We start from the raw sequence: 25,547 nt of genomic DNA on the forward strand, positions 1-25,547 counted from the left end.
TACGTTCGACGTGACATTTTGGACAAAAACTGACTGCTTTTATTAACTGAACAACGTTACTTTTATATGACTAGGTTGACATTTCTACGCTACACTTGAGAAAATGACATGGTTTATCTAGGTAGGACCGATAGGACAATTGAACGAATTTGAATATTTTTCATAGTATTTGTAGTGGGATGAATACATAATAGACAAGCAATCTTAATTATTTTAAAATTTTATTGCAATCAATTAACCAACTTGGCGTATTTTTGTTTATCAGATGGTATTATGACACCAACAGAAAAATATCAGAAGTTCAGTTAGGGGCAAGATGGGTCGCGGGGCAAGATGGGTCAGTGCCATTTTCGGGCGCATTACTCATGTTTTGGTTATGTTAATAATTTTGTTAGATGACCAGCATGAATATACAAAAGTTTGGGACATTGATTGAAAAATTATTTACTCTCATTGGAAATAAAAAATAAAATGGTTTTTAGCCATATTTCTTATGCGATACATGCCATACTTACCTTACCGGTCAGGCTAAGGCCGGGGTGGCCTCTGCTGTACATAGTAGCCGCCTCCATTCCACTCGGTCCATGGCTGTTTGTCTCCAGTTCCGCACTCTGCGTAGGGTCCGCAGATCGTCCTCCACTTGGTCGACCCACCTAGCTCGCTGCGCTCCACGTCTTCTTGTACCGGTCGGATGACTCTCGAGAACCATTTTAGTCGGGTTGCTATCCGACATCCTGATGACGTGACCCGCCCACCGTAGCCTCCCGATTTTCGCGGTATGGACGATGGTTGGTTCTCCCAGCAGCTGATGCAGCTCGTGGTTCATTCGCCTTCTCCAAGTCCCGTCTTCCATCTGCACTCCGCCGTAGATGGTACGCAACACCTTTCGTTCGAAAACTCCAAGGGCGCGTTGGTCCTCTGCACGTAGGGTCCATGTTTCGTGCCCATAGAGGACGACCGGTCTAATCAACGTTTTGTAGATGGTTAACTTCGTGTTACGGCGAACTTTATTCGATCGTAGAGTTCTGCGGAGTCCAAAGTAGGCACGATTTCCTGCCACAATGCGCCTCTGAATTTCTCTGCTGGTGTCGTTGTCGTCGGTCACCAGTGAGCCCAAGTACACGAATTCTTCAACCGCCTCGATTTCATCACCGTCGATATGAATTCGGGGTGGCGGGCGCGGTGATTCCTCCCTGGAGCCCTTTGCCATCATGTACTTTGTCTTCGACACATTAATGACTAATCCGTTTCGCCTGGCTTCCCTCTTTAGTCGGATGTACGTTTCCGCCATCGTCTCAAATTTACGAGCAACAATATCAATATCATCGGCGAAACCAAGCAGCTGAACGGACTTCGTGAAAATCGTCCCACTCGTGTTTATCCCCGCTCTTCTTATTACACCCTCCAAAGCAATGTTGAACAGCAAGCACGAAAGACCATCACCTTGCCGTAACCCTCTGCGAGATTCGAAGGGACTCGAGAGTGTCCCTGATACTCGAACTACGCACATCACTCGATCCATCGTCGCCTTGATCAACCGTATCAGTTTATCCGGGAATCCGTATTCGTGCATAATCTGCCATAGCTGTTCTCGATCGATTGTATCATATGCCGATTTGAAATCGATGAACAAGTGATGTGTGGGCACGTTGTATTCGCGGCATTTCTGCAACACCTGGCGGATGGCGAACATCTGGTCCGTTGTAGCGCGTTCACCCATGAATCCAGCCTGATATTGCCCCACGAACTCTCTTGCAATCGGTGATAGACGGCGGCATAAAATTTGGGAGAGTATCTTGTAGGCAGCGCTCAGTAGTGTGATCGCGCGGTAGTTTCCGCAATCCAACTTGTCGCCCTTTTTGTAGATGGGACACACGATACCTTCCATCCATTCCTCCGGTAATACTTCCTCCTCCCAAATCTTGGTAATGACCCAGTGTAGTGCTCTCACCAGTGCTTCTCCACCGTATTTTAGAAGCTCGCTTGGTAGTTGATCTGCTCCAGCGGCTTTGTTGTTTTTCAACCGGCCAACCTCCTCCTCAATCTCTTGAAGGTCAGGGGCCGGAAGTCTTTCGTCCTGTGCACATACTCCTAGATCTGTTACCACGCCACCTTCGGTACTTGCAACGTCGCCATTGAGGTGCTCATCGTAATGCTGCCGCCACCTGTCGACCACCTCACGCTCGCTCGTGAGGATATTCCCGTGATTATCTCGGCACATGTCGGCTTGTGGCACAAAGCCTCTGCGCGAGCGGTTCAGCTTCTCGTAGAACTTTCGTGTGTCCTTAGCGCGGTACAGCTCTTCCATCGCTTCGCGATCTCTTTCTTCCTGCTGGCGCTTCTTCATCCGGAAGACTGAGTTCTGCCTGTTCCGCGCCTGTTTGTAACGTGCCTCATTCGCTCTCGTACGGTGTTGCAGCATTCTCGCCCATGCTGCATTCTTCTCGTTTTTCAACTGTTCACATTCGCCGTCGTACCAGTCGTTTCTGTGATTCGGAGTCGCGAAGCCTAGTGCTGTAGCCGAGGTACTACCTATGGCGGATCGGATGTCCCTCCAGCCATCTTCAAGTGTAGCTGCGCCAAGCTGCTCTTCCGTTGGTAGGGCCACTGCTAACTGCTGCGCGTAGTCTTGAGCCACTTCTACGTTACGAAGTTGCTCGATGTTGAGCCGCGGCGTTCGACTTCGACGCGTGGTGATAACTGTCGAAAGTTTTGAGCGCATGCATACAGCGACTAAGTAGTGATCCGAATCTATATTCGCACTGCGGTAAGTGCGGACGTTGGTTATATCCGAGAAGAATTTACCGTCGATTAGAACGTGGTCGATTTGGTTTTCTGTTTGGTGGTCGGGTGATCTCCAGGTGGCTTTGTGGATATCTTTGCGGGGAAAGAAGGTGCTTCGGACTACCATACCACGGGAGGCTGCAAAGTTTACGCATCGCTGGCCGTTATCATTCGTTACGGCGTGCAGGCTGTTTCGCCCGATTACCGGTCTGTACATTTCCTCCCTTCCTACCTGCGCGTTCATGTCGCCGACAACGATTTTCACGTCACGCGGCGAGCAACCATCGTATGGAGATTATATGGCATGTATCACGCGATACATGCCATATAATCTCCATATAAACGGCCGCGGGGCAAGATGGGTCACCTTCAATTTTGAACGTATTTTTGGAGCATTCAAAAGTTATTTATTTTTTATTACAAGACTATCTCATAAATGACTTCAATCAAGCGGAATGAAAGCTCAAAATTATAACATAAAATTATGATAATTTTTTAGTGAAAACATCGATTTTCAAGTCGCCTTAGGATCACTCAAATTGTAAAGTTTTTTATTTTCCAAATAAATTTATAAAATGTTTACTAGTAGCTCTTGTTTACTCAGTATGGATACGGAGTATATATGAATGCGGAACAAATCTTATATTTTGACGTTTTTCGTTGAGAAAATGTGAATTACTTAAAAGGTGACCCATCTTGCCCCGCACTTTTTTCACGGCCCAAAAACAATCACTTTTTAAAACTGCTTGTTTAACATTATATTTTGTATTTAATGAACTTTTTATCGACTTTTAGCATAACTAACTAGTGTATTAAAAAGTAGCGGACGAATACAAACCAATACGATTTGTATTTACAAAGTTATAGTGATCCATCCTTAGGTGACCCATCTTGCCCCGCCCCACCCTACATGTTTCTGTGGGTTTTGGATCGATGATAATTTAAGGACACAAGAGATGAACACAGAGAAGTAGAAAACGATTAGCGAAATCAAGAAAACAATTTGACCCAGGATTGACTCTATTTTGACATACTGACTTAACCCTCTACTTCCCATGGTTGCTCTAGATCGATTTTCGACGAACTCCGGACAATCGAAATTAGATAAATATGATGCAATAATTTTTAAAATATGGTTATAACCTCATTAGGTTAACCCAACTACTTACTACTTGTTTCAATAGTTGAACTATTGATAAACAAACAAAAACCTATTGGTATACAACCAAAATTTTTTTAATTGATTTCGAAAAATTTAGTCAATTTGCAATAACTTTTGTTCTACGACTTTTTTCGGAAACGCTTTTTTGGCATAGATATAGTCGTTCAAAGTCGTGGGAAGGAAAGGGTTAACGAGGATAAATACATACTGAACAGAACCATACCACAAAATCAAACAAGAAGACAAACACAAATTGTGTGACCATAACACTACATAGGCAAATCCTGACTGACTGACCAATTGAAAACTTTCCAATCTTCTACCGTAACTTTCTGAGTCAGTTTGCAACAGTGTCTTAATGGATATCATTTTCCGCGTACGGCTGGCAAACTGCTTCTGAAAGATTACGTACTCTTTTCTATCTTTGGGTCTAGTGTAGAGGTTTCAACTCTATTCAGAGTGCTAGAAACCTAGCTAAAAAAAAGTTGTCTAGTTCAGAATATGAATACTTATCCTTATCTTAATTATTATCAATTTTATTCAATTATTTTACTACATGGAGCTACTAATAGCACCACTATTGGTACGTTTACCCTACATATAAGCTGATTTCTTACCATGTGTCATTTCTCTCTTTTTATTTCAAGTGCAAAAATCAACGGTTCGTAAAAGACGCATTACTACACTTCCGCAAAAATCGATCGAAGAATACACTAACAAAGACGCTTTGGATTTAGTAAATCATCAACAGTTACCTGTCTTATTTTGCAGTTTCTATTATAATCCTAATGCGCCTTCATCTTTTTGTGCACAACCTTCGTTTCTAAACATGCAGTTTTATGGGCAAAACGACATCATGCTTGGAGAGTTTTTAGAACGGTATTGCTTCCGTAGTTCATACATCTGTAAATCATGCAATTTGCCAATGATGGATCACGTACGACGGTATGTACATTCAAATGGCTGCGTGCATGTTAAGTTGAGTGAAGATGTGAGCAAAGTCGACACAGGAACTATACTGATCACTTCGAAATGTACTGTTTGTAATGAAGCAACCAAACCAGCCCCGATGGCAAACGATACGTGGTGTTATTCGTTTGCAAAGTATTTGGAATTGAGATTTCATGGTCATTCCTATAAACGGCGAGAGATAGAGAGTCACTGCAAATGTGATCATTCTCTGCACCGAGATCATGTACAACAGTTTTCTTATAAGGGAATCGTTGCCAGTTTCATGTATAGTCCCATTGATGTATGGGAAATCAACTTACCTGCTATGATTGTTCGACTGAAAAATTTGAAAACTTGTGACACACAGCAAATTGTCGAGGAAGTAAAACATTTCGCTATGAAAGGATATGAAGTGTATGCTAAAATTTTCGACAAGTTGGCAGAACTATCAGCTGACACGGATACCTTTTCAAGACTGAAGAAAAAGGCTAATCAAGACCAAGTCTACTTCAAACAACGCGTTGAAGCTGTGCAAACACTTTTGACAGAGGAGATAGTTTCATCAGAATCTGTAGAAGATGCAATGTTGATGCTTAAGAAAACGATGGCTGAAACAATAGAAGATTGGGAAGCTAAACTGCATGATATTACAGTCCAGAGCAAATCTAATCCAACGAAATCCACAGTAATGAGTATTGATAACGGCACCATAGCTACGGAATATTTGGATCTTGCTAAAGATAACGACGCTAACCAATCGAATGTTACTGCAATAGCGAGCGAAGTAAATGCAGAAGCTTCTTCTCAAGAATCAGTGGCGGATGGCATGAGAATAGATGACAAAAATATGAAAGAAGGAGATCGAAAAAGTGTTAAAGGTTATTTAAGCCACTTCTTGTCTTCCTCTGAAAACACACACTTTTTAAGTTCTCCGTTACCAAATAACGAGCATCATTGCCTTAAATGTGGATTATTTCCCGTTGTCGTTGTTGATCAGGATCTGGCTTCTTGTATAGCTTACTGCTTAGTATCGGTAGACTACAAAAAAACGTTAGACAATCTCTATTCTGGCAATATGAATGAGCAAAGTCCTCATCTAAAGCGCAAGTCATTAGACGTGGGGTAGGTTATAACACAAGTTACACCATCAATGTTTATATATCTAATAATGCATACGTTTTATATTTAAGATCGAATCCTGAAGTGGATGACTCTGGATATGCCAAGTCAGATAGTGTAGACTGCAAGAAAAGTAAAAATAATTCGCATGTGGAAGTTAATTTTCAGGTAAATTATAACTTTGGCTGTCCATTTATTACGTAAGGAAAATTTCATGATTACCGCCCCCCTCCCTCCCCCTCTTGAAAGATTTTTTGTATGAAAATCTAAAATGTTTTGTATGGCGCACATGATTTCTCAAACCCCCCCTTCCTCCTCCCATAAACCCTTACGTAATTAATGGACAGCCCCTTAGGTCTACGCACTTACATGTTTAAAATTAATTTTGTTATTTTTTCCAATCAGGATTCCTCTTGTAGTATTACTTGTAAAGTGTACTACGCAAAGGAATTCGACAGTCTGCGATGCAATTTACTTAATGCGTCAAACGAGTCAGCTGATTCAATAAACAAAAAAACGACATGCAGAGTACCAAGCGATACAAGAAATACCGAGGAAGATGTCAACATGATCAGAAGAATGTTCGCCCGATCGCTTTGTCGGAGTGTGGTATGGGAGGCACGTGGTGGTAAAAGTGGATCGAAATTCAGCAAAACCATCGACGACCGGTTTGTGCTGAAAGAAATGTCCAAAACGGATATCTCTATCTTTGAGAACTTTGCGCCGAACTATTTCGAATATTTGACGCAGTGCTCGACGAGGCAACAACCCACTTTGCTGGCTAAAATTTTCGGGGTATTCAAGGTTACGGTTCGAAGGAAAGAGTAAGTAATGTGCTATAATATTATTATTTTTTAGCGTTACTTGGTCAAGATGGGTCTGTAACTGTATGAAACACTATATAGATCAAATTTTGCCATTAAAAATGAATAGCTGAATGGCAAAATTTGTTGTTGGTTTGTTCGGAATAAGAGCTAAAAGAACAAAAATAATAACTGACTTTCTACCGGAAAATAACTCAATAATAATTAATGTTATCCTTATAAGAACAAACCAAGGACAAACTATTTGAAAATGAAAAATAACAGAATAAGTTGCTATCGAGTTATTGAGAACAAAGTAAGTATAAAATAAGTTATTTCAAAAGAGATCATCATAATTGTAAATTTTGTTCTTATGAATGAAAAAAAAACTAGTAAGTTCAGAAATGTTTTGTTCTTAGTTTGATTTATTATTGATTAAGTTATTATTTACTTTTCTTCTGGAACAAAGTGAGTTATTATTTTTTTTGTTCTTCTAGCTCTTTTTCCCAACAATAACAAGATTTGCTCTACATCAATATTCTCTTTAAACAAAATATATTCAGAATAACTCATCAATAACAAAATAAGTTATGTTTGCAAAATATGCCATTGGGATGTTATTTTTCTGAGGATGTTCTGAAGAAATTATTTTGCTATGATTGATTTGCTATGATTCATTTATGATTAATTTAAAAATATCCGTTTTGAAGTTCGGCGGCCCAACTCGTAAATGGGTATTTTTAAATGGAGCCTCTTCAAGAGTGACAGAGATAGCAATGAAAAAATTGGGATTTTGACGGGAGCGTTTAGATAAATAGGGCATGTGTGCCATCAGTAATCTCACGCTCCCATATTCATCCTATTTGAAAACAAGCAATTGACACGGATTGATCCCGTACTTTTTGTTTTCATGTGTGCTCACTTCTAACAAAAAAATACAAAAATATGGAACAAAACAAAAAACGTTAGGGCATCTCCAGGAGCGTCATAAAATGTATGGGAGTTATGAAATGCATCTAGAACTGCATCTCGGTCATCTTCAGGGCATCTCCAGGAGCGTTATAAAATGTGCAACTTTTCCATAATTAACATTGAAAACTAATTTTCTAAAAATAAAAGTCTCGTCCTACTACCTAATTTTATATCTGAAATAAATTCTCGCGTTCAGTATCATGCATCGATTTCTCTTCATCGATTTCCTCTTTGATTAATGACTTGGCCGGTAAACCATTTTTTGGCACGGTAAAGGCTGGGTATGCTGCGCAATTCAGATCCCATTGTGATCCACTAGCCTCTGCCCAGCAACTCCTATCCCTACCTCCACGCGGTACCGGCCGGAAACTATGAGCAACCTTAGGGAAGATCGGGTAACCAACCCCGGTGGGAACTTTGGTCGTAGGCTGACAGGGAAGGGGGGGTTTGCTTCGGCAAACCTGAGCGTCTGTTCTCCAGGAGGAGCGGCTCACAACAGCGTCTGATCCCCATGTTAGGGGCGGCTGATCTACGTCCGAGTGCCAGGGAAGGACTCTAAGCTCAACTGTGCACTATGGTCCTCCGGAAAGTAGGGGGTTGGTGTCAGGCCCTACGAGCCAGCCGTAAAAAACCATTGTAACGGAAAATCAGCAACAGAATAATACGAACCGAGACCAACGGCAACGACCCCAGCGAACAAAAAGGACTTGCGATTGGAAACTCGGTACGTGGAACTGCCGATCTCTCAACTTCATTGGGAGCACCCGCATACTCGCCGATCTACTGAAGGACCGCGGGTTCGGCATCGTAGCGCTGCAGGAGGTGTGTTGGACAGGATCCATGGTGCGAACGTTTAGAGGTAATCATACCATCTACCAGAGCTGCGGCAACACACGCGAGCTGGGAACAGCTTTCATCGTGATGGGTGATATGCAGAGGCGCGTGATCGGTTGGTGGCCGATCGACGAAAGAATGTGCAGGTTGAGGATCAAGGGCCGATTCTTCATTTTCAGCATAATAAACGTGCACAGCCCACACTCCGGAAGCACTGATGATGACAAGGACGCATTTTACGCGCAGCTCGAACGCGAGTACGATCGCTGCCCAAGCCACGACGTCAAGATCATCATAGGAGATTTGAACGCTCAGGTAGGCCAGGAGGAGGAATTCAGACCGACGATTGGTAAGTTCAGCGCCCACCAGCAAACGAACGAAAACGGCCTACGACTCATTGATTTCGCCGCCTCCAAAAATATGGCCATACGTAGCACCTTTTTCCAACACAGCCTCCCTTATCGTTACACCTGGAGATCACCACAGCAGACGGAATCTCAAATCGACCACGTTCTGATTGACGGACGGCACTTCTCCGACATTATCGACGTCAGGACCTATCGTGGCGCCAACATCGACTCCGACCACTATCTGGTGATGGTCAAACTGCGCCCAAAACTCTCCGTCATCAACAATGTACGGTACCGGCGACCGCCACGGTACAACCTAGAGCGACTGAAGCAACCGGATGTCGCCTCAGCATACGCGCAGAATCTCGAAGCCGCGTTGCCAGACAAGGGCGAGCTCGATGAGGCCCCTCTAGAGGACTGCTGGAGTACAGTGAAAGCAGCCATCAACGACGCAGCCGAGAGCACCATCGGGTACGTGGAACGGAATCGACGGAACGAATGGTTCGACGAAGAGTGCAGAACGATTTTGGAGGAGAAGAACGCAGCGAGGGCGGTAATGCTGCAGCAAGGGACTCGACAGAACTTGGAACGTTACAAACAGAAGCGGAAACAGCAGACCCGCCTCTTTCGGGAGAAAAAGCGCCGCCTGGAAGAAGCGGAGTGTGAAGAAATGGAACTGCTGTGCCGTTCCCAAGAAACACGGAAGTTCTATCAGAAGCTCAACGCATCCCGCAACGGCTTCGTGCCGCGAGCCGAAATATGCAGGGATAAAGACGGAGCCCTCTTGACGGACGGACGTGAGGTGATCGAAAGGTGGAAGCAGCACTTCGATCAGCACCTGAACGGCGTGGAGAACGTAGGCACGGGAGCCCACGGCAACGGAAGAAACGACGTCGCCAGTGCAGCGGATGACGGAAATGAACCAACTCCCACGCTGAGGGAAGTTAAGGATGCCATTCACCAGCTCAAAACCAACAAAGCAGCTGGTAAGGATGGTATCGCAGCTGAACTCATCAAGTTGGGCCCAGAAAAGTTGGCCACCTGTCTGCATCGGCTGATAGTCAGGATCTGGGAAACCGAACAGCTACCGGAGGAGTGGAAGGAAGGGGTAATCTGCCCCATTCACAAGAAAGGCGACCATTTGGAATGTGAGAACTTCAGGGCGATCACTATTTTGAATGCTGCCTACAAAGTGCTATCCCAGATCATCTTCCGTCGTCTGTCACCTAAAACAAATGAGTTCGACAACGGACCAGATCTTTACCGTACGGCAAATCCTCCAGAAATTCCGTGAATACCAGGTCCCAACGCACCACCTGTTCATCGACTTCAAAGCGGCATACGATAGTATCGACCGCGCAGAGCTATGGAGAATCATGGACGAAAACGGCTTTCCTGGGAAGCTGACTAGACTGATTAAAGCAACGATGGACGGTGTGCAAAACTGCGTAAGAGTTTCGGGTGAACTATCCAGTTCATTCGTATCTCGCCGGGGACTGCGACAAGGTGACGGACTCTCATGTCTACTCTTCAACATCGCGCTGGAAGGTGTGATGCGACGAGCCGGGCTCAACAGCCGGGGAACGATTTTCACAAAATCCGGTCAATTTGTGTGCTTTGCGGACGACATGGACATTATCGCTAGAACATTTGGAACGGTGGCAGAACTGTACACCCGATAGACGGGGATACTTTCCAGGTGGTGGAGGAATTCGTCTACCTCGGATCCTTACTGACGGCTGACAACAACGTGAGCCGAGAAATTCGGAGGCGCATCATCAGCGGAAGTCGGGCCTACTACGGGCTCCAGAAGAAACTGCGGTCTAAAAAGATTCACCCACGCACCAAATGCACCATGTACAAAACGCTAATAAGACCGGTGATCCTCTACGGGCACGAGACATGGACCATGCTCGAGGAGGACCTGCAAGCACTCGGAGTTTTCGAGCGACGCGTGCTAAGAACGATCTTCGGCGGTGTGCAGGAGAACGGTGTGTGGCGGAGAAGGATGAACCACGAGCTCGCTGCACTTTACGGCGAACCCAGCATCCAGAAGGTGGCCAAAGCCGGAAGGATACGTTGGGCAGGGCATGTTGCAAGAATGCCGAACAACAACCCTGCAAAGCTGGTGTTTGCAACGGATCCGGTTGGCACAAGAAGGCGTGGAGCGCAGAGAGCACGATGGGCGGACCAGGTGGAGCGTGACTTGGCGAGCATTGGGCGCGACCGAGGATGGAGAGCGGCAGCCACAAACCGAGTATTGTGGCGTACTATTGTTGATTATGTCTTGTCTTAATGATGTTGAACAAATAAATGTATGTATGTATGTATGGTAAACCATTTTCGGTTGTTTTTGTTGTTTTACAAGCTATTCCTAGTCGTCATTTACCGAAATACACCGAGAGATCATCAGAATATTGGTCGTATTTCCCTTAGTAATCTGAAGCAAAAATCGATGAAGAGAAATCGATTATTGTAGATACGCCTGTATGATACTGAACGCGAGAAATATTTGGTTAAATGCCTCGTTTAGTAAATCTATGTCAACATTGATGATACATTTTAATTATTAAGTAATGGACTACCAGCTTGGCGCGCGCCCACAGTTGATCAGCAGGAGTAAATTCATTTTATTTTGTATGGCGAAAATCATCTAAACTTGAATTTCTCGAAATAGAAAGCTTTTCCCGAAAACATATTTGGTAGGCTTAATAGTGGTCACCATTGTGCACAACCACTACCAAATATTTTTTCGAATAATGTTTTCCACTTCGAGAAATTTGCCTTTAGATTGTATTCGCCATACAATATTTTTGCGATTTACTTTTAGCGATTTTTCGCGCATAGAAGCTAGCGCCACATTGGTTGATGCGGAGAGTAGGAAAACAGCCGATGTAGGTAATTCATTGCCTACACGGAGAGACGAAACTACCCAAAAGTGAGTTCTTTCCACCCAACTTCGGGGTTGCGTGCGTCAAGCCAATTTTGAGTTGATGGAATCGATGTTTTTGTTGGGTTGTTCCCGCTTGCTTCCATGTGAAAAAAATACCTAATTTTAAGTTTTTTCAACCCAACCGAAATTTTGACTAGGTTGTATTCACTCAAATTTGAGTACTGTGCTAGAAACTCAATTTTGGCTTGACGCACGGAACTGCAAAAGTTGGGGTGTTTCTCTCTTCACTCTCTGACAACAATAGAAAGAGCGCATGAAAAGGGAGATGAAAAAGAACTCAAAATTGAGTTTAAAAGTACCTAATTTTGAGTTTTTTAGTTTCTCCGTGTATGTCTCTCACAGTAGTGGTGCAATGTAACAGAAAACTAATCTGAATGTAACTCGTTGAGTGTAAGTTGTTGCCAGCACTGTACCTATAATAGACAGTGTTAAAAACATTCCAGTATAATAGACCGCTAGACCGAAATCCAAAATGAACCTGCATAAATGAATTAACTACATCGGCTGTTTTCCTACTCTCCGCATCGACCAATGTGGCGCTAGCTTCTATGAACGAAAAATCGCTAAAAGTAAATCGCAAAAATATTGTATGGCGAATAGCATCTAAAGGCAAATTTATCGAAGTGGAATACATTATTCGAAAAAATATTTGGTAGTGGCTGTGCACAATGGTGACTACTATTAAGCCTACCAAATATTTTTTCAGTAAAAGCTTTCTATTTCAAGTAATTCAAGTTTAGATGCTTTTCACCATACAAAATAAAATGGATTTACTCCTGCTGATCAACTGTGGGTGTGCGCCAAGCGGGTAGTCCATTGTTACATTTAATTCTACTAATCACATATTATGTTGAGACGTGAATTGTATTGTATGCGTATTAAGACATACTTTCCACTGTATCTGCCAGCAACAAAGGTCACAGAAATGTAACGACTACGGCTAGTGCTTGACAATACAGCGGCCATTTGCTCGTTGCAACATGTTTACATTGCAACGATCGAATGCCATTCGCTACTTGCAACGTTATTTTGACACTTAAGTGCATCGAAATGCACTGACAGCACAAATTTGACATTTGATTGCTTTTTAATTGCAAAAACTTGTCAAATGTTGCAACTAAATTATTAAATTTTGCGAAATTCATTTCTTTCTATTAAAATTTTCGCAGAACAAGCTCTCTTTCACACGCGGAAGCTATCCGGATAGCGTAGCATCGACAGAACCGTCAGCAGAATCACAAAAAATTGGCGAACGCGAAAGAAACGTGACGAGCAAAACAAAACAGTTTTTCTCTGCCTTTGTCAACACGCTAACTCACACCGACACAGCGGCTGTGTTGGTCGCTCTCAAATCGACCCTCTTTACATGCTGCAAATTTTATGTGTTGCATGGGTCGTACTCATACCTGTGTTCGGATGCATGAAGCCTTCCCATGTGCGGAAAGCACACATTTTTGGAACGGCTGGAATATGGAATCAGCTATTTGCTGAAAAAAAAAACCCGAAAATCAACCCTATCTTACCAAGTGGCCAACTGTTTGGCCGCGGCTCGGGAAACGTTTGACTGTTCCGTTTCCATGGAGCTGCACAAAAATGAGTAAAGGTCCGGGAGCACATGGACATTTCAGAGAAAATAGGTAGAGAAGCGAAGAGTGTGAAGCCAAAAATACCTTATCGAACCCAGGATCGAACCGTTAAACTGGTATCCTATCGAACAAAATCAACAAACCTTGACGATTTTCGTATAATTAAGGATAGGTATTGCAATCATTTAAAACATTGTTTCACCAAAAAGTTTAAATATCATGAATATCACTGTAAATAACATTGACTCCTTAAATTGATGAAAATTGTTTCATTTTGGGATACAATTGAGATGATTCCCTGTTAATAAATAAACACCATAAATAGTTTTCTAATGGAGTATACGAGAAAGACACTGCCCTCGATATGTGGATTAATCTGTTTTCCGGCAGTTGCCAACATCCGAGTGATGGAATCAAAACAGAAAAAGTGTTGCCATTCAGACGGTAATTCACTCTTCGCTTCTCTACCTATTTTCTCTGGGACATTTAACCGTAGTGTGGCCAGCCAAAAAAACCCCCGTAGAAGGCCGGCAGGGTACCCGGGTACCCACGAAATGAAAATAATCATATCTCAGCGATTTTTCCACCGATTTTAAAAGTTTTTGCTTCATTCAACTCAGAAACTCATTATCTATCGAGATCGTATTTGGTTGGACCGGTCCAATCTATATCTGACCGGCCTGGAATCATAAAACGTGTTGACTTTGAAACTGTGTTTTCGGAACACGCTTTCCGTGGGGCCATGGTTGACCATAAACACTTTAAGATATCCTAGCCTCAACAATGTGGGTTTCAATATGGTATAAGGACATGCTCCCAAAAATATGGATTTTCTGAAAACCACGGTGATTAGATCGGTCTAACCAAATATTTTTCCGATAGATGATGAGTTTCTGAGCTGAATGAGCTAAAAAATTTCCAAAATCGATAAAAAATTGACGGAGACATGATCATTTCAATTTCGTGGGTACCCGGGTACCCTGTCGGCCTTCCACGTAATAAAAAAAATGCAGGAGCCCCTCCCCCTGCCCCTCCTCACTTTAAAATTTGGTCAACCCCATTAATAGATGTATATTCACGAGTTCTAAGATCTAACAGAGTTCCAACATCCTAGTCTCAATAACCATAAAAATATCGAGATTTGAAATTGAAAAAGGTACCCGGGTACCCTGCCGGCCACATAAGTGTTAAACACATTCGGTCATTTGTGCATGTGTTGCGGCGCTCTGTGCGTTGTCAACACAGTCGATAAGCGAGACAACATTAGCGTGAAGAACAGACGAACGAAAATGTGCACAAGAGCATGCTCTTGCACCGCGGCGATTTCGATTCCACCAGCTTGTATTGTCTATCCGGTTAGAATCAAGGCAGACATTCAATCAAAAATTGCCATTTTCTTGGCCCACAAGTGTCGCAACTGTTTCGCATCTAGTGCGCTGTGTTGCTGACATAAACGGGAAGGATACGCACTACTTTTGACATGATAAAAAAATGTCGCGAGTTGGGTCGCGTCGCGACTTGACAGTGCGACGTCCGGTTTGGTGGCGGCCCGACACCTCGATGCTATTCGCCATACAATATTACCCGTTGCAAGAAAATAGAGAGCGAAAATGGTGCAAAATCGTTAATAGTCCTCCGCTGGTATGTCTAATCGTTATGGTGTCTTCTACAATAAGTGCGCGAATTGGCCAAGGAATACTGCGCCGAAAACACCAAAATGATTTTTCTTACAGGCGGAGATGTATGGGCGCTTGCGCGTACAAATTTTCGCGCAACGCATAATATTTTTGTGATTTACTTTTAGCGATTTTTCGCGCATAGAAGCTAGCGCCACATTGGTCGATGCGGAGAGTAGGAAAACAGCCGATGTAGTTAATTCATTGAATCCAACTGCGGGCTTGGTGGTCTAGTGGCTACACGGAGCAAAATCAGTGTAGTTTGAATCAACAAACACGTTTGTTGAATTGCAAACGAAGAAAATGAGGATTCGCTCGTTGGGTCACGACTGCGCCCCGATTAGCGAATCGTGTTCGTTCGTTGGGGCAACTGACAACTGATCAAAATGCTCTAGACACACGCAAGTGACGAGAAATACGTCACATAATACTCACATACTTGCGCAAACGGTCTGTATACAGGAGCTGCGATGCGACGACGGTCAGACGTCAAACTCGTTTTGACATCGATTTTGACATTGACAGTGCTTTTTAGTTGGGTTTTGCCCCAACCAGTGAACATCCAACCATCGAGACAGCCCATCTAACGAGCCGCCAACGAACGAATCGGGACTGTAGTTGTTTCACAATGAACTTTTGTTGTTTTGAACCAACAATTTCAATTTGAAACAAACTAGTAAATTAGTTGTTTTAACTACCGCATGCTCCGATAAAACAACAACCGAATCGGTTGAATTCGACAAACTATTTTGTTATATCTACCAAACTCTCAGTTTGTATTTACTAAAATCTGGGTTATTTCATTCGACTTTCAAACTAAAATTTTGGTTTGATTTTACCGCCGAGGAGGTTGGATCAAACTAATACTTTGGTTGGAGGCGAAACAACAAACAATCCAGTTTGAAATCTGGGCAAACAAACTAAATTTGTAGTTTGCTTCAGATCGTCATTTCACTTCTCGTTGCTCGGTGACTACTCGTAGAAGTAGAATTGTGTGTCGGAGTATTGTGGTTGCAGGAGTACAATCATTTTTCTGAGACTATTTTGTAAACTGAAGCGGTTGTTAAGGTAAGATTAATATCTTCACAGTGCCTTTATGGCTTGTAATTAAAAGAATATCTCATATCCACCTAGGACACAATGGCTGTGGTTTATCGCCGGCAATCAAGGCCTCTTTCCATCTTGACCGCCAATAAAAATGTTCGATAAGCCGACCAACCCAAGCGGACATTTTTTGCAGACATCCAGACCGATCCGGACATCGGGAGATGAATCTGCACTGTCGTCGCTAGGACCGAGGCTAGGACGATGTCATCTTAAAAGCACCATTGTGGAATTCTCCCACCGTACACTTCAAGACGACCAATCCATATGCAGACGGATCTCCAGTTCAAGTGATAATTCCAAATGGAATCGATTTATCATCAAACTTTCCACTAATCGTTATGTACAATACTGTAACAATAAACAAAAAATAAGAAAAATGGTTTTATTTTTAATTTCATCCATAATTTAGGAAAAAAATATAAAAATGCCGGTAGATTTAAGCGGCATTATTAGTATTTTTGAACAACGTTATCGATTTGTTTCAAACGGCAAATTGTTTGAAACAATCCATAAGCGTCAGTTAAAACTACCAGCAAAGCGGTTTGTATTCGCAGTTGTCAAAATGGAACAACCAACAAAATGGTAATTTCAAACCCATATTAGTAGATTTGAACCAAGATGAAAGAAACTTATATATTAGGTAGTTTCAACTACCACGGGTAGTAAAATCAAACCAATATTTCGGTTGTGCCAATTTCAACCCGAAATGCCGGTTAAATCAAACTGAAATATGTTTGTGTTTAATATTTCTTTTTCTCCGTGTACCGCTTCTGATTCGTATGCAGAAGGTCGTGGGTTCAATCCCTGGCCCGTCAATTTTCATACTACTTTCTATCTTTCTATCCATTTTATCTCTCTCTCTCTCTCTCTCTCTCTCTCTCTCTCTCTCTCTCTCTCTCTCTCTCTTCTCTACATATACAACTCATGTATATTCATATGTGTTCATAGCCATCGCTAGAACCAGACACGAATTGGAAAAAAAGTCGTTTCCCTCCCTTCCAATTTCCACTCATAGCACAGCGTATATAACGCCTACAAGTTATGCAACCAAAGCGTGCTGTGTCGCTTGACCATATTCACCTCATTCACCACATAATCTATCACCTTAAATACGAACACTATAAATAACCCCCTATCCATGGATCGCATCACTGACCCAACGGTGACTCCCAGATCTCCCATCCTTTCCGTCTAACAAATACCCCAGTCCGTGCTGGATGTGGGGATGCAGAGGTGATCTCGGTCTTTAGTAGCAACAACCAGCACACTCTAACATTCCTTTCCCTTCCCAACTGACTATAAGGACGTGGCCGGCGCCGGTATTGATCCAAAATGTATGAGCTGCTAGAATTGCACTTTGAGAATAAGTGGAGTGTCCCAGCCCTTATTCATTTGGATCTCAGTGCAATGAATTAACTACATCGGCTGTTTTCCTACTCTCCGCATCGACCAATGTGGCGCTAGCTTCTATGCGCGAAAAATCGCTAAAAGTAAATCGCAAAAATATTGTATGGTGAATACCATCTAAAGGCAAATTCTTCAAAGTGGAACACATTATTCGAAAAAATATTTGGTAGTGGTTGTGCACAATGGTGACCACTATTAAGCCTACCAAATATTTTTTCGGGAAAAGCTTTGTATTGCAAGTAATTCAAGTTTAGATGCATTTCGCCATACAAAATTAAATTGATTTACTCCTGCTGATCAACTGTGGCTGCGCGCAAAGCAGGTAGTCCATTGGTAACCAGCTCAGATCAATAACGGAGTAGCAACCATTGACATGTATAGTCAGATTTGATCGTGATTGAATCCAACTGCGGAATGGATGATATTGTGAACACTGTTCAGTTCAGATTTCCAGTGGGTTTTCCGCGACCCACATGGACGGAGATCGCAAATTTTGTAAAACAGCTGGACACCTATCTGCAAACCATGGAAACCGCATATCGAACGGCACATAATCGTTCGATCTTCATAAAGTTCACCTCGCTCGAGGCCATGAGGGAGTCGATGAAAAACAACAAGGAACCGGTGCGAATGGTAGTGGCGGGTAGCAACGTACAATATATACGTTTGTTTGACCTACCACCGGAATGAATTAACTACATCGGCTGTTTTCCTACTATTCTCCGCATCGACCAATGTGGCGCTAGCTTCTATGCGCGAAAAATCACTAAAAGTAAATCGCAAAAAAATTTGAAAAAAGATTGAGTTTAAATAAGGGCGAAAGTAACATGAGAGAGTTCTCTTCATCGACTTTCTCTTCTGCAAATTAAAGTGACAAGATGCAAATCCAATCGAACTTTTTTATACTTAGACGCTAGATTGCATCGCAACCTAGCGATTTATGACCAAAAAGTTCAACTATACTTGCATCTTGTCACTTTAATTTGAAGAAGAGAGAGTCGATGAAGAGAACTCTCTCATGTTAGTTTCGCCCTTATATAAACTCAATCTAGAAATATTGTATGGCGAATACAATCTAAAGGCAAATTTCTCGAAGTGTAACACATTATTCGAAAAAATATTTGGTAGTGATTGTGCACAATAGTGACAAGGCTACCAAATATTTTTTCGGGAAAAGCTTTCTATTTCAAGTAATTCGAGTTTAGATGCATTTCGCCATACAAAATTAAATTCATTTACTCCTGCTGATCAACTGTGGCTGCGCGCAAAGCGGGTAGTCCATTGACGGACGAAGCAATATTGCTTGCTCTCGGGGAGTGAAAGGGAAAGGTGAAACAAATGGTGCGGGAAAAATTTTCTGCTCACCTCGGCCTACCCCATATGCAGGGCTGTTACAACAGTCGCGGATTTCGCGGTTTTCGCGAAAATCGCGATTTTCGCGGATTTGTCGCGGATTTATGTGCCACGACGCGGATTTCGCGGATCCTTCAAATTTGGTTGCGATTTTCGCGGATTTGTCTGAATTTAGTCGCGCATTTCGTGAATGGCTATCTGTATGGATTTGAACAATTTAAAATCACGTCGCAGTTGCGTTCCAGCAAATACACCATGTTGTTATTTATTTTAAAGCTGTTTTTAATTTCTCTTAATCTTATTTCCATCGCAGTTTCTGTCAAACGCTATATTTTGCAGCTTCTATTTAGTTACTGTTTGTAACTAACACAGCGTAACAAAAATTAACTTTTTGTCTGTCTCAAGAGCAAACTTATGTGTCTCCGAAGGATTTTGGGCCGCTGAATCCAAATCCGGGCTCAGATTTGCTCTAACACGTCACAATTTTGAGCTCTACCTCAATTTATAGGGCAAAATATGCGATTTTGGGCTTTTTTGACTGCAAGCCATTAAGCAAGGAAATATTTTTTATAAGCAATCGAAAGCTTAATTGGTCAATTAACATCTAAATTAACGACTCATGCAAAATATTTCGTTTTTCCAAATCGAATTTGATAGTTTTAAGCGATTTATGTTAGGTACGATATTTCCCATACAAGTCATCCTCCAAAAGTTGCATGCAAGTTTTCATACTAACATAAAATGCTTAAATCTATCAAATTTGATTAGGTAAAACGAAATATTTTGCATGAGTCATTAATTTAGATGTTAATTGACCATTTAACCTTTGGATTGCTTAAAAAATAAATTTCCAAGCTTAATGGCTTGCAGTCAAAAAAGCCTAAAATCGCATATTTTGCCCTATAAATTGAGGTATAGCTCAAAATTGTGACGTGTTAGAGCAAATCTGAGCCCGGATTCGGATTCAGCGGCCCAAAATCCTTCGGAGACACATAAGTTTGCTCTTGAGACAAAAAAATGTTGCGCTGTGTAATTAGATTGTCAAAACTAAATTAAAAATCAGAACTTCTCTAAAAAGTCAAGTTTGGTTTAAATTGAATGACAGCAGATATCACGAATGTTTGCGAAGAAAAGGTCGCGCAATTTTATTGAAACGATCTTATGGCTTCGCAGGAAAAACAATATTAAGAGATAAATGGTATCTCTACTATTTCTCGAGATGGTTTTGGGTTTCTTATTAATGTTTAGACTACTGTGATAATTTGAGAATTCATCATCATTTCCTAGCGATATTTCACACTAATCAAACTTATTTTGTTTACCTGTTGTGCATCCGACGCCACTGTCATGAACTCAACCGAACTTCTGTACGCTAGCCACTGCGAAGTCGTGTGTGAAATTCGCCTGTGATAATAATGAATTCGGGTCGAATCTAAATGGGTGCAAATGTCGCAATATTTTCCAGAAATCATTTTCTTAATAAACTCGAAAAAATGGAAGAAATTTTCTGCTGAGATATCGCAGAGTTTCAGTTGTAGATTTTTTGTTCTGTATCTATAGGCTCATTTCTAGGAAATAGTGTATTATCCGGCATTTAGGTCAAAACTCTTTTAAAACATGGCTCTAAGATGTTTTACCGAACAGATCATTTTGCAAAGTTGAACTCGTGTGATTGAACTTTATAGAATTCGTAAAAACGGAGACGACATAAGCTTTATTTTTCTAGCTTAATTATTTAGACTTTTAAAAATGAAATTAGTCAACTAGTCAAGTCAAACTAGAATGCACTTCTCCATAGGAGCCAATCCAAAATGCTCGTCACAATAAACCCCAACAAAACTCAACAACTATTGGGTCTCAACAAAAGGGATCTCAATATCTACACCAGTCTAATAACTGGTCACTACTAACCCTGCAGATATCATCTACAAAAAAAATCAGAGCTATCCATACCTCAAATTATTGCTGCTGTGACGAAGAGAAATAAACATCAGGACACATCCTCTGCTATTACAATTAACTTACCCATCGTTCAAAGTTCTCGGTAAACCCATCTTGGGCCTGCTGACATGTGGTTCTTATTCCCTAAGAACGTAGTTGACTTTATAAAGCTAGTTTCACTAGAATGGGAGAATCACACACTGTAACTCAGGATATCTATTCATTAATAATAGTTGGTCTTGTGATCAGGTATTTCAGTGATAAACATGTTACGGAGATAGCTTGGATACTTCACAGCAAAAGGGTATATCACAATAACCCTCATGCAGTGATCTTCACCCGACAAACGAGAGAGATGGTTGTTCATTAATCTTTGAAAATCTCAATACACTTTCAGTAATATCTTAAACAGAGATTGACGAAAAATTAGGTCTTATTCAAAAATCGTTGTTGAAACCCAGAGATCAATATTTTCAGTACACCTCGTCCTTTTTTTACGTGGAGAAGCGCAGTAGGCGTTGCCGCGCGCAGACGTGTTTTGATCTGCTCGTCAAATTTGCTCCGCGTTCGCCAGCTTGTTTTTTGCGATTCGGCTGACGGTTCGACTCGACCGGTGCTACGCCATCCGGATGGTTTACCGCGTATCAAAAAGTGTTAGTTCTGCTAGGTTCTGTGTGAATTTAATTAACGAGAAAGTGATTTATTGATTTCGGGTAGTTTTTGTGCAAATTTAGTTTCGCGGCCGCTACGCCATCCGGAAGTTTTCGTGTCTTGTGTATGATTGGGTTGCTAGCAGTTCGGTTAGCTTTCGTTGTGCGGGTTTACTTCGTGATTCCACCAGTGAAACGGCCGACGCAATTACACACCGTGAAAAGATGTACTAGTGTTCATTCGAAAAAATATGGGTATTCCGCGGAAGATTTGAATTTCAAAAAGTGAATATGTTATCTAAAGTGGATGAAAATGCACGCATTCGGAATGTGGTCTAGCGATGACCGATTGTTCGTGTGACAGGGGTAAAACGGATGGAAATCAAAATAAGTGGTTTTTACCTGGGTGGATGTTTCCATAGTGATGCAGTGCTGCCTCGGATGGCCTTTGGTGTATATTTTGTGCTACATGAAAAACTAAACACGTGGGTTTGATTTTGCCGACTGAAGTGGAGCTACGCCATCCGGTGAAAAAGAAGAGTTTGCGATTGTGTTTATCCGACGGTTTCGCCACAGTATGACCGACTACGAGTAACTTGGTGAGATCTTTCCTATCAAAATGCTTAATTTTATTTATGAATACGTGTGAAAATTACTACACTAAATACGCGCCAGAACCAAAAATATAAATTTTTGATTCAGGAAGTGTTAATGCATTTCAGATATCCATTTGATATCCGGATGCATTAATGCGGGGCTTACTGTTGCAGACGACGACCTCAGGATGCACGTGCGAGTCAAGGCATACCTCGAAATGGGTCGTTAGATGTACAGTAGAGCTATCACCTTCCATCTCCAGGACTAAAAATGTTTACGTCTATGCATAAAAGTAAATGGCCAAAATAGACGCAGACATTTTTCTTCCATAAAAGCACTGCCGGTCAGTGGGCGATGGATTGTACATACATACATACATACATACATACCTCGTCCTTTTTTTACGTCCCTGCATGGCTAAGCGACAAAAAATTCTACCGCCAGGACAATGAGCAAACTCAACATTTTTATATTTTTTAAAACATTTCCGTGATTAGGAGAAGTGTACAAAAATATAAAAAAGTGAATTTTAATTATTATTTTGGCAGTAGAATTTTATTTCGCTAAGCCAATAGTGGACGTAAAACGAGGTTTAGGTGTACATAGTTTGAAATGTCGTATAGACTTTCTTTGAGAACTTCAGAGGGTCAACGATACTATTCTTAAAAACATGTCATTATCTGGTTTTATTTGAAATTTGAATATTTTTGTTTATGTCGCGGATTTGTTTTCCGAGTCGCGGATTTTATTTCAGAAGTCGCGAATTTCGCGGATGATATTTTGGAAATTTTGTAACAGCCCTGCATATGTACACCGGCTACTCTTGTCGTCCAAAAATGTATTCAACATGATATTAATGTAACAATAAATATTTTTATTGTTAATAAATATGCTTATTTTATCAATTATAACAACCGGAAACTTCTACCCTCTCCGACTCGCCAGTCACCCCGGAAAAAATGTCCCTTCAGTTCTGGAAAATATATTATCCCCAATTAAGCCTGTAATCGAATTGTCCGCGTGGTCTTGTAGTACCCCTACTAGGTAAGAATCAGTCATTGCCATACATATTAAATGCTAGACATGACCCCATGAATAGCATTTGCATATGTAAAAGCTTTGCTGATGTGACTTTCCTATTAGGCAATTCTCTCATCTCATGTTTGTCTTCAAAACCTTGTCAAGTTTAGAAAATTGAAGTTAATAAACAATACATTACAAGGTTCGAATTCCCATAGAATGAGATCATTCATTCGCACTACAACACCATAGGAGATAATATCACATTGGCTGATTACAGTACAAATGCGAAAAATCTTCCTTTTCCCCCTATCCGCAACAGGGACGCGCCCTGTTGAATTTCGAAAGCCTCGGAGAATATTACAAACCTTCAATGGCATTCCCATACACTAACCCACATTGCCCATTCAGGGGTCTGACTGGGCCTATTACCCTCCCTCAGTTTGTAATATTCTCACCAACTTGGAATTATATTTTCCTGGCACATAAATGACTTCGACAAATATTCGATATACTATGCAGCATCATGATCAGTATAACAATATCAGATGACTTGAAGATCTGATTTTTACATAATTGTTTGCCATTGACTATACATTCAGCTATTCCAATCATTACTGCAAAGCACATCGGCAAACATGCCTGAAATCAAAGCTTCCTGGAAGATATAATCCAAGCTGATTTTAAGGCATTTAGGCACACTATTCATCAAAGCTGCCGTATTTTAAACACCAACGCACTGATTTTTCAAAAGCCTTCCATGATTAACAGATTAATGGTTGTAGATTTTGTAGCATACAAAGAATTTGAATTAGGCCGTTACAAATATTTATTTCACTTTTTGTCCCACCACTCTTTGGCTGGTCGAGGGGGGGATAAAAATAATAAATCATTTAATCAGAAAAATATTAAAAACTCATTGGGTTTTTTTTAACGAATTTTTAGCAAGACTCGATATTTTGATAAATAGTTTTTTATCTGCCCCCTCAAAATGCCATTTTGAGCCAAAAATTTTTGAAGGGGGGAGGGAGACAAAAAGTCAAAATTAAATTTGTATCAGCCTTATAATACTTTACAACTATGAGGTATGGTTGGTCAAAGTATAGGAATTTAAAGCGTTGTAACGTCACGGAAAATCAACCTTCATAAACTACGTAGGCTCTTGAGACCCGGGGGATTTGTTGTTTGGCCAACTTCTACGCTCTACACAAATTCCAAAAATTGTTTAAATTGTAATTGTACTGCGATCTTGTAAAAATGCCTCTCAAACCGATCATTTATATGATATCAGAGCCAAACAGCCGAAACACTGTCAAAGTTACCATCTCATTTATCTCAGGGTATTGATAACTTCGAGAGTCGGTGTTTTCAGCAAATTTGTTAGGTTGGTCAAAGACTTACAGTTGATGGATACTATGGTTTAAAGATCCACAAAAAAGCGGCGCTAGAGAACATACAAATTTCAAATTTCATGTATCTCAGGACACCGATTACTTGGAAAGATGGTTTCTTCGGCAAAATTTTGTAAGTCAAGGACTTGCAGTGGATTTACCATTTGATGCGAGATTTCGTCACTAGAAGACGCTAGTTTCCATTTTGCAAAAGCTGGCAAATGATTAGAATGTCTCAAAAAGTATTCTACAAGCTAGAACTTTTTTCACTTTGAACATATAGTATTCGAATCAAATTGTAATTAAAGACCAACACATTACTCATAAATGTTCAAAAATTGATTTGACTTGTTTCACTTGGTCCCAAGATACGAGAGTTAATAGAACGACAGTCATAAAGATGTATTCTGCTTGAAGCACACCAACTTCGTGTAGAGCTAACCAATCAAGCCCAAATTTGTAGCAATTACAGATAACAAGATGAGGAACTATCAGTCAAAATTTGAAAATTCTTGGTATTTTTTTAAGTTACGGCTTGTTGAATGATTTCAAGATATTTAATTAAATTGGTGTGCTTTTGTAAATTTGCAACTAGCGCCACGGTGCGGCAGAAATTTAAATCAAACGGCTATTAAACTGAAAGTTCTTGATCTACCAAACCACTTTACCGAAGCAACAATATTTCTAATTATTCCGGATCCTGAGATAAACGAAACTAAAAATATGTGTACCCTCTACCGCCTCCTAGTGGAACGTTTTGAAATCATTCGGCCCATCAATGAATTAACTACATCGGCTGTTTTCCTACTCCCCGCATCGACCAATGTGGCGCTAGCTTCTTTGCGCGAAAAATCGCTAAAAGTAAATCGCAAAAATATTGTATGGCGAATA

General features: G+C 41.3%; 1 protein-coding gene across 1 annotated transcript in view; it reads left to right on the top strand.

Moving 5' to 3' along the window:
• LOC109415105 (putative 1-phosphatidylinositol 3-phosphate 5-kinase) overlaps nucleotides 1-25,547 on the top strand; it is a 129,430-nt gene that overhangs the window by 87,401 nt on the left and 16,482 nt on the right. The window contains exons 6-8 of the mRNA XM_029873130.2: nucleotides 4,594-6,019; nucleotides 6,088-6,184; nucleotides 6,422-6,840. Coding sequence (XP_029728990.2) covers nucleotides 4,594-6,019; nucleotides 6,088-6,184; nucleotides 6,422-6,840 — 1,942 coding nt within the window. The remainder of the gene's footprint in view (nucleotides 1-4,593; nucleotides 6,020-6,087; nucleotides 6,185-6,421; nucleotides 6,841-25,547) is intronic.

The sequence above is a fragment of the Aedes albopictus genome, chromosome 2 (assembly GCF_035046485.1).
Source record: "Aedes albopictus strain Foshan chromosome 2, AalbF5, whole genome shotgun sequence".
Lineage (NCBI taxonomy): Eukaryota > Metazoa > Arthropoda > Insecta > Diptera > Culicidae > Aedes > Aedes albopictus.